The sequence below is a fragment of the Coffea arabica genome, chromosome 1c (assembly GCF_036785885.1).
Source record: "Coffea arabica cultivar ET-39 chromosome 1c, Coffea Arabica ET-39 HiFi, whole genome shotgun sequence".
NCBI lineage: Eukaryota > Viridiplantae > Streptophyta > Magnoliopsida > Gentianales > Rubiaceae > Coffea > Coffea arabica.
Window position 1 is genome coordinate 51,778,826 of NC_092310.1, and position 13,034 is coordinate 51,791,859.

General features: G+C 37.6%; 2 protein-coding genes and 1 non-coding gene across 3 annotated transcripts; 1 reads left to right on the forward strand and 2 right to left on the reverse strand.

Annotated features, from left to right (window-relative positions):
- The first annotated feature begins 2,739 nt into the window (after positions 1–2,739).
- Positions 2,740–5,497, forward strand: LOC113727300 (probable glucuronoxylan glucuronosyltransferase IRX7). Its single transcript, XM_072076612.1, has 4 exons — positions 2,740–3,552; positions 3,657–4,018; positions 4,122–4,372; positions 4,473–5,497. The coding sequence occupies exons 1-4, from the start codon at positions 3,237–3,239 to the stop codon at positions 4,936–4,938; spliced, it is 1,395 nt and encodes a 464-aa protein (XP_071932713.1). The 5' UTR covers positions 2,740–3,236; the 3' UTR covers positions 4,939–5,497.
- A 1,156-nt stretch (positions 5,498–6,653) lies between these two features.
- On the reverse strand, positions 6,654–6,745 carry TRNAY-GUA (transfer RNA tyrosine (anticodon GUA)). The gene is given in 2 exon segments: positions 6,654–6,689; positions 6,709–6,745. It is a non-coding gene; the product is annotated as a tRNA-Tyr (tRNA).
- Positions 6,746–10,342: 3,597 nt separating this feature from the next.
- On the reverse strand, positions 10,343–12,639 carry LOC113742227 (probable xyloglucan endotransglucosylase/hydrolase protein 32). Its single transcript, XM_072076616.1, has 4 exons — positions 12,306–12,639; positions 12,108–12,208; positions 11,809–12,026; positions 10,343–11,069 (listed from the first exon to the last, which is right to left on the reverse strand). The coding sequence occupies exons 1-4, from the start codon at positions 12,505–12,507 to the stop codon at positions 10,709–10,711; spliced, it is 882 nt and encodes a 293-aa protein (XP_071932717.1). The 5' UTR covers positions 12,508–12,639; the 3' UTR covers positions 10,343–10,708.
- Positions 12,640–13,034: the final 395 nt, after the last annotated feature.

Below are 13,034 nucleotides of genomic sequence, written 5' to 3' on the forward strand. Positions count from 1 at the left end.
AGTTACTGATAGGATAGGTGCTAGTTTTGGATGTTTACCTGGTACACTGCAAATGGATGAGGGGTCTGTTCCTGATTGATCGGATCGAAGGCTAAGCAAGTATTTGAAGACATTTTTTACTTGCTGTCTATAGAGGATGGTTTTGGATAGGATGTATGATTATCTTGCTCCATAAAAGTAACCTTCCTATAAGAATTTTATACCATCACTTATGTATGTTTCACTTATGTATGTTCAGAACTTTATGTCTAATGAATTTTGCCTAGGGGTTAAGGAGTCGAATTTGAGTTATGCTATGCTTAGGTCAAACTCGATGTTACACAAGTCTACTCGAGCTCGAGCGAGTAGAAAATTATGTAACTCGATTCGACTTGACAATATGCATTTCCAAATTTGAATTCGACTCGTTAAGATTCGAGACTAGTGTCAAATCTTAACAAGCTCTAGGGTTCGAAATAAAATTCGAAAAAAGGCTCGAAGATTTATGATAAATTATCTAAAATCCTCATTTCTTTTTTAGATTTTCCAATATTCCATTTTTTGCCATTTTATAAATTTTATTGAGTAAACAACCCTTATGGTAAATTACATAAAATATAAACCCTTATTAGTTATTTCATAATTAAAATAAAAATATAACATAAATAATATACCAATAATCAAGTTACTCGGCGAGCACTCGAGTAGCGCAAAATGGAGAGTTGAACTTAATTTGGTATATGTATCAAACTATTCAAACTTGAACTTGAACAAACCAAATTCTAGTCGAGCATTTGATCGAACCGCTTGCGAGCTACTTGTGAGCGACTCGACTTGCTAGCAGCCCTAATTTTGACCATTAAAAATCAAAGAAAATTAAGAAAGAAAGAGTGAAAGACCCTATATGCATCCTCTCTTATTACAATTAGTTTGAAAATATGAGAACAATTTTAAGGAGTTATATTGATCTTTTTACATAAACTTATCATTTGAATTGTTATTTTTTGAAATTTTTGTAAAAAAAAATGTACAATAGTTATGTGATATATATGAAATAAAAATATATTTGAAAAATGTGTTTGCAAAAAACGTTAATATCTTTTTGGAAAAAATTAAACTTTGCCGGAAGCTTTATTCCAACGGCTTTTGGATAAATCTTTTATGCTTTTGTTTTTCGGGAAATAAAACATACATTGTTAGCATACACATAAGTGGGTCTAAATATATATTGCGTGTAAAGTTTGAAATTTAAATTCAAATTAAAATAATGCAGTACTATCCATGAGTTTTATCACTCCTACGTTTTGTATTATTTAAGAGGATGTCTATTAATCGAACATTATGATGGGTGACCGACCTGCCTTCCAAAAGCAGCAAAACAAAAGATTAAGAATAGCATCTTAAACATCTTTAATTAATGGGTAATTCGTCAAAAATGCATGGATTGTGTACAGCACCACCAAAAGCACTTAAAAAGTAAGAAACACAACAAATGCGAACTCTCCTTTTTCAGACTGCATCTTTATGTGTTCCAGGCATAGAATATTTCAACTTTCTAGGATTTCTGAAAATGAATTTTTTGGGCAGACATATTTAACTTTTTTCAAACTTTTTGTGATGCACACCACCATACTCATTTAAGTCATTAGTCATTTCCATCACCTACCACCCATCTGTGCCCTTTTAATTAGTTCATCCCATCCTCTTTTTCTTTTCATTTTAAGAATCTCAGGCCTTGTTTGGATCGCAGTTTTCCGTCGAAAAATTACGTTGTTTACCGTGATTATATTTTTTTATTACCTTTTTTCTCACATACATCAAATCATTACAATAATTTTTTCATGAAAAATTATAAAAAAATGCAATACAAACACGATTTCTGCTCTTACATGATGATTGTACTCCATACTTTGTATGCTATGGTGATATGAGTTTTCTATGGGTATACAACAGTACTAATTATATGGACAAGAGGTTTGTAATGAGTTATGGATAAAACATGCTTCGCTTTCCTGCCTTATTATAGTTCAAACAAATTATGAAATCAAATTCATAGAGGATAGCATCACTCTTATTAAATGTCAATAATCAACATTGGACTAAAATCTTACAAAAGTACATCAACATTTTTTAATCATTTTTTTTTATTTTTCAAATTAATTTTTTTATTTCACAGACATTACATCATAAAATAGTATTATATTAATTATTTTTAAAAAATAAATAATCTTCAATCCAAACACCTATTTTATAGTAATGCATTTTAAATTGATTATGGAGAAAGATATATTTGACAACTTGAGTTGACCGTTAACTACTAACATATTATTATATCATACATTATTAATATAGAAATAGTTAATGATGCAATAAATTGAGCTGTATAAAAACGAGTGGCAACCTAATACATTATGAAAGTCAAAGTCTTTAATCAATATAAGAGTTAAAAGGGTAATTTTGTCATTTTATTATACATCCATATACAAAAAGGGCATCTTAGTCATCTTAAAGAATAGAGTAAAATATCAAATAAACACTAGACAGACTCCCAAGATTTTTTTTTTTTTTATGGACGGATAGAATTTCTATAATTTAAGCTAGTTTATTCTAAAAAAGAGAGGAAAAATTTGATGTGAGTAAAAATTTCCAGTTTCAACTGGTTAATAAAAATCTTTACATATTATGACAATTTTCATAAAAAGTAAGATTCGAGTTTGATCTCCCGCATTTAGGCTTGGAATGACCACTGTCCAGTGGCAGACTCCCGAGACCAATGCCTTGGTTCATTCTGTTCCATCACAATGTAACCTTTCTCAAATCTGCTCCCCATTCTCTCTTCGCTCTCTCTCTCTCTCTCTCCTCTTTTGCATGCTATCTCATGATTATTTTTTTCCTCGAGAAACACCAAAACAATCAGGATTTTGTAAATCATAGCTAGCAAAATAATTGTTTTAAGAATTAGGACTAGATCAAACTCCCATTCTTTTATTTGTAACTTGCAAGTCAATAATTCTTTTCAGTAAATACAGAAGAATTTCTTGAGACCAAAAGCTGATGATCATTTTTTTTGTTTTCCGTTTGAAGCAAAAACGATCCTTCAACGAACCAATCTCTGTTCCTTAATCCACACACCAAAACTGCACCAAAAACGAAAACCCCATCTCACCAAATACATCATCCAACCCAACCCCTTTCACAGGCCTCTCCTTTCTTCTCTGGAGTGGAGGGGTTTAAGATAGGAGAAGAAACAGGGGAAGATGGCAGATTCATCACTTCATAAAAAACCCACAAGAAACAGGGGTTTCTACGTGAGGATGAGATTCTTAAACCATCACAACAACGTTAATTATCCCAAACATGGCGGAAGAGCTTCACAACAATCCATCGAAAAAAGCTTTTGTTACAGATATTTCAAATGGCTTCTTTGGATTTCTCTTGCTCTTTACTTCCTCTCTTCATTTCTCATCACTCACAAACCAACCCCTTCTGCTCTTTCCCTCTCCACAACCACCATTCTTCCTCGCTTAAAAGCCTCTCGTGCTCTATTCGAATCCACCAATTCCACCTCAATAGGTAATTTCCTGAACGCCCCCCCCCCCCCCCATAAAAAACCCAATCTTTGAAAAAAATATTTTTCCTTGATTTAAAAATTCTAATCTTTCCTTAATTTTTTTCAGGGAAATTTAGGGGGTTGAAGGTGTACATATATGAATTGCCCTCTAAATACAATACTGACTGGCTACAGGACGGAAGGTGTAGCAATCATTTGTTTGCCTCTGAGGTGGCTATCCACAGAGCTTTGTTAACTAGTGAAGTCCGTACGTTTGATCCTTGGGAGGCTGATTTTTTCTTCGTCCCTGTATATGTTTCCTGCAATTTCAGCACTGTTAATGGCTTCCCAGCCATCGGTCATGCACGAAGCCTCATCGCCTCGGCTATTGAGGTTATTTCCTCTGAGCTTCCGTTCTGGAATCGTAGCCTTGGCTCTGACCACATTTTTGTTGCATCCCATGATTATGGGGCTTGCTTTCACGCCATGGTAAGCCAAAGAAACAAGAATAAAAAGAAAAGAGACCACCATTTTTTTTGAACGTATTTTTTGAAGAAATGTTAACAAGTTCTGTTTTTTAATGTGAAAATAGGAGGATAGAGCTAAGGCGGACGGGATACCTGAGTTTTTGAAAAAGTCGATAATATTACAAACTTTCGGAGTCAACTATGATCACCCATGTCAAGACGTGGAACATGTCGTTATACCTCCCTATATCTCGCCGAAAAGTGTACGGAAGACGCTGGACAAGGCTCCGATCAATGGCCGGCGGGACATTTTTGCGTTTTTCCGGGGTAAGATGGAGGTCCATCCTAAGAATGTCAGCGGCCGGTTTTACGGCAAGTAAGAAAAAAATTTGAACCCAACAAACTCTCTCTCTCTCTTTTTTTTTGTTCGCTGAAATTTTGAAAATGCCCCTGACTTTTGGTCACTTTCGGTTCAGGCGCGTGAGAACGGTTATATGGCGGAAATACGGGAACGATCGGAAGTTTTACTTAAAGAGGCATAGGTTTGCCGGTTACCAGTCGGAGATCGCACGGTCAACGTTCTGTTTGTGTCCGCTAGGGTGGGCCCCATGGAGTCCGAGGCTTGTTGAATCCGTGGCACTCGGTTGCGTGCCGGTCATAATAGCCGACGGTATCCGGTTGCCTTTCCCCGCCGCCGTGCCGTGGGCGGATATATCCCTCACGGTGGCGGAGAATGACGTGGCAGAGCTGGGACCGATTCTGGAACACGTAGCGTCCACCAACCTAACCGCCATACAGAGGAAACTATGGGACCCGAGTGTTAGGAGGGCCCTGCTTTTCAACGATCGGGTGGTGGATGGGGATGCCACGTGGCAGGTGGTGGAAGCCCTATCAAGGAAGCTGGACAGGTCCCGGAAGAAGTCGAGGGTTTCGAGCGAATGAGAGCGTAACACGTGGCGGAAGGGGATTGGGGTCGGGGTCGGGGTCGATGGACCATGGAGCCCCATAGATGCCAGCTAAGAGGGGCTGTTGTTTACTCGACGTGGATGGAAGTGATTGTATGAATTGGAGACAGCTAAGGGTTTCTTGGATTTGGCAGGTGAGTCAGGGGAACATGTGTAGATACAGGTCGATTATATGTAATGAATATTTGTGGGTGTGGGTCCCTATTGCCTATGAAGCTGATATGCTCTGTAAAGAATAACCAGATGTTGGCAATTGTGGGGCTGTTTCTGGAGGTGGCATTGGGCATCGCATTGGTGGTACCAGTATAATTTTTCGAGGTTTGGCGGGATAGTGGCTATTGTACATGTGAGAGAGAGGAATAGTATTAATCTTTTATGTTTTTTTTTTTGGTGGAAGATTAGGTAATTTTGGGGGTGGGGGGGGGGGTGAAAAAAATCGGGAAAGAAGAATATGTTGTTAAATGTATAGGAGGTGCCATGTGAAAACTGAAAAGTTGTAGTACAAAATAATAAATGTATAGCATTTCTTTTTTTTTTTTTTCCTCTAGTACATTTATAATAGTGCAATGCCAAACTTTCGTAAAAAAGACAGGCTCCTGTTTATATTGCTGTTTTTTGAAAACTTTTTTGTACAACAAAAAAAAGACAGTTTTGATGTATTTGAGGTGAAAAAAATATATATATTCAGCGAAGAACGTAAAGGTGGTTTATGAGGAATTGATATACGTTGTTGTTTCAAGTAATGCAATGCATCAAGGAATCGAATGGGAGTTTGTGAGGTGTGAATGCATTACCGGTAGTGTATTTAAGGGTATTCATTCATACTGCTGTAAATGCATGAATGGCTGTTATGGGGATTTGGAATCTGCTCTGCACTGGCGCTGTGCCTGCCTGCATCTGCATGTTACTACTATTATCAATATTTATTTAGCGAGGAAAGAAGGAGGAGCAAATTTGTCAGACAAAGGGGTTTAAAAGGTCCAACAAAGTGACAGCTGAGACGTGTGAGAGTGCCTTTATGGTGAAAATTTGTGACGGAGCGGTGGGGCATGGCGGTGGTCGTGGTGGTGGTGGCCACTGGAATTGCCCACCGATTTTTCAACCCCAGGGGTCAGCGGGTCAGTAGTAGTCACGGACATAGGAATCAAACAAGCACAACTTTGCCAATTTGGTCCTATCCGGGCACCCTTTTTAAGAAGCTTTGGGTTCCCCCTTTTTTTTTTTCCTTTTCAAGAATATTTTCCAGCAAAGGTTTCGTTAAAGTGTGTTTAAATTACAATTTTTCAAAGAAAAAATGCTCCGATATTTTATAGATACATTTTTTAATCGTCTTTTTATTTTATATATATTAAATTATTACAAAATTTTTTTTTTTTAAAAAAAATCCAAAACAAACAAAGCCTGTGTTTGGTCTGGCTGGAATCTTTTGCAGTTCTGTTTTGGGTTGCCCTCGCTGTGGAATTTGTTCAAAGAAATGCGAAATGTGTTGCGGCACTAGAAATTATTTCCTTTCCTTTGAATGAAATATGTTGTTATCAATAAGCTACACATAAAGGATAAAATCATCCGCTGCAAGGATGACAAAGACAAAGAGCTTAGGTCAACCAAAAGCCATAGCATAAAGGTGGTTTATAGACATGGGAGCAAAAAATCAAAATTTTTTTGAGGGGATAAAATTATAGAAGCAAAAATTCCGACCTGCCGGATTCGAACCAGCGACCTAAGGATTAACTGTTCGGTTTTCCAACTACAGTCCTCCGCTCTGCCAACTGAGCTAAGGTCGGAGATGCAGTACCAGCGCTGAAAAATTATATCCTATGGATGACTTTTAAATTCGGCCAGCCTGTTGGGCTCTATAAGATTTGGTCCATGAACGAATACGATTGATTGGACGTAGAATCCGCGTGATTATAGAAGGAAGAAGTCCAGAGAACACACGAAAATTACCAAACTTTTGACTAATATTAGACAATTGCTTTGAAGCTTAAATCTGGGGGTTGTTCCGTGAAGCTTCCATAGGTGACAAAATGAGCAGCTAAATAAAGAGGCAAAGTAACTACCTGAACGAAGCAAATTTGTGTCTCTAGCCTGCTTTCTAGCTCTGGTCCGTTAACAAAAAACCATTGGACTATTTCTTCTTACCAATTTTTTCGGCGAATGGGTGGGCCGTTAGCAGTTTGAACCAAATCCGCCTTTTTTTTAATGGCAGTCCACTTAAGGTACAGGTCCAGAAACTGCACAAAAGAAAAATAGGAAATTACCGCTCTTAACCAATAATTCTTCCAAATCTATTTTTTTTTTTTACATCTCAAACATAAAAAAGTATGATACAACTGCTCGTAAGTTCAAAATTCGAAATTTACACATAATACTGCAAGCCTGCATCTATATTTTATATATATATATATATATATATTTATATAAGCATGTTGAATTAAGCATCAGCATGTTCAATAAAGCACCTTGAAAATTTCTGAACATCCTCCAACTGGAGGGGAAAAGAAAGAGAGAGAGAGACGTAAAAATCACAGTCGTCCAAAGGAAGATGGATTAAGGGATTTTCTGATATTGTTAACTATCAATATCTGTCCCCCACGGTTAGTTCGGCTTGGACTAGTCGTCAGTCTTTAATGCAAGGTTTTGGATTCGACTCCCGTGCACCCTGGACGGGGCTTTGCTAGCTTTAGGGATTAGTCTGGCCAAATAAAGGATGAGGCACTCTAAGTGAAAAAAAAACCCATCAATATCTAATATTTTTAAACCATCTTCAAGTAAAGGCAATTGATGAATTTTTGCTAAATCTGGGTGACACCTACCAAACTTGTGGCTTTTACGTGTGAATAGCCCAATAAGTTCGTGGTTGCTTTCGACCCACATCTCCTCTCGTCAGTATAGTCACGAGGAAGCGATGTGGCTGGCTACTTCGGGCCCAAAGCTCCGGCTATCTTTAGTAGGAATTTTCCTGTCTGCAGCATTGTCACCAAGAAGCCAAGCCCAATAATTTTTTTCCCATGAAATATGTTGGAAGGATTGCAAATGAAGTTTTTTGTTCCTTTTTTTTTTTCCAAAGGTTTTTACCTTTTTCCTAGTTAATTACTCTAAGGCGTCTTGTATGGAATTGGTCTGAAGGAACCAGCAAAGGAAAAAAAAAAAAAAACACATGGATGCTAAAATTATTCGTGTAAAGGGAAGAAGTACGGATCATAATGAATAATCGCAAAGATAAGATGAACATTATACTTGGATGATAAAATTTCGAGAACCGATGGATCCATTGAGATTTGACTTGCAAATCATCAGAAATCTTGAAAACCTTTGGCTTTATTTTTGTCTCTGAATCCCACATGAACAACGCACACGAGAAGAAAGAAAATATGATCCAGGTTTCTAGTTTTCTACTGAACAAGTCGTATCAAATTGTACCGACACTTCCATTATTCCAATAGCAGCCGAGAAGCATAAAATATTTAGCAGATACAAAATTTCTGCTCATTGAAAACGCCACAAAAGAGAAAAAAAATTACAAACCGTGGTCCATAATTCTGGTCCTGCTGCTTGTGCATGTAATTTCCTTCTACATTGCATCATAACCATGGTCCATAATCCCGATAGATACCAACCTTAGAAAATAAAAACATGCTTGTACGATACAACTAGGATGAAAAAGTCGTATGGCATTAAATACTAGTCAGACATCAAACGTAGGGATGAGGAAAAATCGAACTACTGTTTAGCGTATTTCTTAGAATTGTGGTCGTATTCTTGATTGAATTATCATTGTCGTCGTCTCAATAATTCAATCAAGAATACCGTGTTACTAGTTCTCAGTAATGGAATTTAGCAGTGATGTACTAATTGCTACTATTAGGAAAGCAACATTGCTGACGTTTATTTTCATGGGAATGCCTCAGATTATGAAACATCTTTTACTCGAAAAATGGTACAAATCCAACTTAACACTCTCAAAGATGTTCCGATCTTCCGACCATGTAAATGTCTTGGTTCTTTGAATATTCGTTATTCATTAATCGTATGCCCCGCCGTATATTTTGATTACCAAGTTTCAGTTTAAAAGTCAAGGGGACACAAACCTACTATGCTATCTCGTATCCAATTGTATAGATTTGGAATAAAGCAATTTAAAGACATTTTGAAAATTCTGACTTCTGAGAGACGATTTTCTAAGGGGACACACTCTTTGTTTCCAAGATGCCGCCTACAAAATAAACAAGAGTTCTGTTAGGTAGACATGATAGAAGTTGAGTATTTTGCCCCCAGTCTTGGTGATAGGGATGAAGTGCATTGGACTGCCCCTGCTTCTGGAAAATTCACTTTTATGTTAACTCTGCTGTGACTCAATTCAGGCAGCCTGGTAATTGAGTTAACCTGCATCGCCTAATTTGGGGTAAAAAATCTGTGCCATGCTACCCTTTATCGTTTTGGCTATTATGCAAGGTTTTTAAATTTTTTTTTTGGGTAAATTAAAAGTTTGAATGGGTTTAACTCCGGTCATGACCAAGAGTCAGAGCATGCTCTTGGAATTATAAGTTGCTTATAAGGGTTCTTGCAGCAGCCCAACAACATAGTCACGGGATTCGAACATACGACATTTTGTGATAACGTGATCCGTCCTTACCAATTAAACCAATTTGTGTTGTCTTTTAATTTTTTTTTTTAATGCAAGGGAAGGTTGACAACTAAAGATAGATTAAAGGCTTGGGGCCTGGGGGATGAAGATAGATTCTGAGCTTTGTGAACCCTGTCAAAACACTGCTGGAACTATGAAGCATTAAACTGTTTTTTCTTTTCTATGGGGCCTGGGGGATGAAGATAGATTCTTTTTCTTTTCTTTTTTTTTTTTTAAACTGTTCCGCTTCTAGCAAGGTGTGGCAAAAACTTCTACTAACTCTGCGTGATACCTATAGCTCCACTAACATGGCATAGTGAGCTGCAACAAACTCATTTCCAGATTCAATAGGTTAAAAAACTTGTCTTCTCTGCTGCAATTTATCATATTTGGAGAACCAAGAATCAGTCTGTTTGTCATCATATCCCTGTGTCTGCAGTCAATATCGTGGCTGCTGTTCTTACCTCTGTTAAGGCTACTGTTGCTCGATGGTGCAAAGGAAAATTGTGGCTACTGCAGTCATGGAACTCTGCCTGTCAAGTGGCTGCTTCAGCTATGGACTTATACAGAGTATGGTAACATAATTGGAATCTTTGTACTTTTTCTTTTCTAAAGGATTTGGAAATTGGAGGAATGTGATTTCCATAAATGAATTCGCAAATTTTCTTTATTATAACCAAGAAAAGATAATCATACATTTGAGCTCATCTACAATTAAACCTCATGAAGACACTCCCAATTCACCACATACATCTTTGATCTTCCTTTTTTTTTTTTTTGGTGTCATGACTTCTTACGTTCTCTATCTACTACTGCAGCCATATTCCAAATACAATAACATGAGCATTACATTAAATATTTATTGCAACAAACAAAACAAAATGGATTCCGCTTCCCAATCTTGGAGGCCTGGACGCTTCAACTACTCTTGCATCTATTCTTGGCAAGTGGACCCATCTCAAAACACTCCAGACAATTAAAACAACTTCATATTTTTTTTTAAATTTTTAAATAAGGAAAGAGTGAAATTTAAGAAAACGGGGATTTGGGCCTTCTAAATCCTGAGGCTCGACCTTGATATATTCTTTTATTAATTTAAAATTTTTCCCCCCAATAAGACCTAGCACTCAGGTGTATGGGTGTGGTCTCTGCTAGGATCGGCGCAATAATCATAAACCTTGTAGTTCCTCTGGATCCATGCCATGGCTGCATATTGCTGGCTGCTCAGCCCACTAGGACCCGCCGGAGAAGCAGATATAGGGCGGCAAGTGGCAGCGCCATTGGTGGTGCAGCCACCTAATTTGAAATTGTTGTACCTCCCAACAAAGGGCTGGTACTGATAATCAGCTTTGTATTTTCCTTCCTCGGTGGCCCATGATGATGCATCCCAAATCGAACCGTACACCCACATAGGTCTTAGAGGAAATGTGGCATCACTTTTTCTTGGGTATCTTCTTATTGGCACGTCGTCGACAAAAAATCTGAGAATCACATCATAAGAAAATTGTCACACACGTAAACAAGAAAAAAATTGTTTAAAAAAAATGAACATGAATGATTGCTATATATGATGGCGATGAAGCACATGAGGATTCAGAAAATGTAGCTGCGTGTAAATTGCTTGTGATTTTCACTGGTCATTTTCAATCCGTGTCAGCTCACAACTAAATGCCATTCTTTACTGGATGCATGAATCGACTAAAGAATTTTTTTTTTCAAGATTAGTAAATACACAATCAACAAGAAGTGTAGGTCACACTTACGACTGCCTTTTTCTTTCACCAAATTAGAGTAATATAAGCAACTTCTTTCTTTTTCTTTTTTTTTTTTTCACCAAACCTGTCCATTCAAGTATATTTACTCTTCCTCAGCAGCATGAAGAAGTTTTGTGCTTTCTAGAGACGGACAAAACTGATTTTAGGACATAAAAATATCGAAGTAGGACTGACCTGACGTTGGACTTGGAATATATATATATATATAAAAGTTACCCCTCCGAGACTTTTATTTCTAAGCTGAAGTAAATGTTCGATATGGACATATCTTGCCATGCTATTATTCCATCGAAAAATTAATTAGGTCCCTAGCCCTACATGCATGAGTGAACAGTGATATCAAGTACGTATAAAGTAATTTGACAAAGTAGAGGAAAAATAATGTAATTTATGATGAGAAACTTCATGGTATTATGTATGTGTTATAAAGTATACTGCGGCTGACATGATTTCGTTAGGGCTCCAGAGTATAGCATAGTCGTGGAAATCTTTCGTGGGGTCGAACCAAAGGTGAAACTTCATCTCCCTGCCTACAATGTTTCCATCTCCACTTCCTCTCATGTAGACGTTTGTTTGCAATGTGTATGGCTTATCAGTAGTTGTCCCGAGAAACTCGATGTCAATCTCATCATGGTACCCGGGGTAGTCCTCATTGTTTGAAAGCTGTCAGTATGCAAAATCACCATAAATTTTTACTTAATATACTAAGGTTAGTTAGGAGTATAAATTTCGTTAAATTCTCACGTAGAAAGATGTAATGACTCCAGCTGTATAACCAGGTTGGAGCTTGACGGCAGCACCAAAATAACCAGATCGATATCGGTTGAGGGATTTGAATCCGCTGCCTGCATGCAATTTGTGAAAAAGAAAATGCAATGATATTACCATTGTGAGAGAGGCCAAAAAAGGTGCAGCCAGATTGTAGGTAGGACCTAATCATACCTGAGCTTCTATCAAGCCAGATTGTTAAAGAGCCTTGGTCGACCCTTTGATTCTGAGGACCCCAAAGGGTCCTAAAGCCCTGGTTAAACCCTAGTGAAGCAACTCTTGAACTAGGGTAGTAGCCCGGGGAAGGTGGATCGCCCTGAGCGTTGCTTGGAGGGAGCAGGAAAACTATGAAAAACGAGAGAAGAATCAGGGCCATAACTCTTGAAAGAGCGCACAAAAATGCGTACGAAAAATTGGAGCTAATGTGCCCTGCTCATAATGCACCAGATGTATGAATAAAGTGTAGTGGAGAACTTATGTGTCTGTCCTCGAATGGAATGGAATTGCAAGGGATTGAAGGAGCTATAAATAAGGAGACAGCATCGGGGTCCTACACTTCTGCCATAGAAATGAAGTAATAAGGAGGTCGCACAAAGAGACAAAAGTTGCAAAATTTTCAATATTGTCAAATATGCTGCTGGAGAAGAAACTATCAAGCCGTATCTTATTCGTTTCCATTTTTCTTTCCTTTTTGTTTACGATGGAAGTGGAACTTCAATTCGGTTTAATTAGATGATCTCTTTTCAGTTGCCTGGTATAGTAGTTTATTGCTCAACGCGTGGCTTCTAGTTGTGGAGCAGATTATGGAGTCCATGATAATTAAAAATCAGAAATTTTGTCATCTAACTTTTAACTTGGTTAGAATATTTAGAAGGACCTAATTAATTAGAGGAACTGAGCAAG

Bases quoted from the DNA above. Each gene is read 5' to 3' on its own strand.
- LOC113727300 (XM_072076612.1), top strand. From the start codon at position 3,237: ATGGCAGATTCATCACTTCATAAAAAACCCACAAGAAACAGGGGTTTC. The intron at 3,553-3,656 runs GTAATTTCCTGA...AATTTTTTTCAG, and splicing joins CACCAATTCCACCTCAATAG to GGAAATTTAGGGGGTTGAAG. The intron at 4,019-4,121 runs GTAAGCCAAAGA...ATGTGAAAATAG, and splicing joins GGGCTTGCTTTCACGCCATG to GAGGATAGAGCTAAGGCGGA.
- LOC113742227 (XM_072076616.1), bottom strand. From the start codon at position 12,507: ATGGCCCTGATTCTTCTCTCGTTTTTCATAGTTTTCCTGCTCCCTCCA. The intron at 12,027-12,107 runs GTGAGAATTTAA...GCATACTGACAG, and splicing joins GAGTCATTACATCTTTCTAC to CTTTCAAACAATGAGGACTA. The intron at 11,070-11,808 runs GTCAGCCGCAGT...TGTGATTCTCAG, and splicing joins TGGAGCCCTAACGAAATCAT to ATTTTTTGTCGACGACGTGC.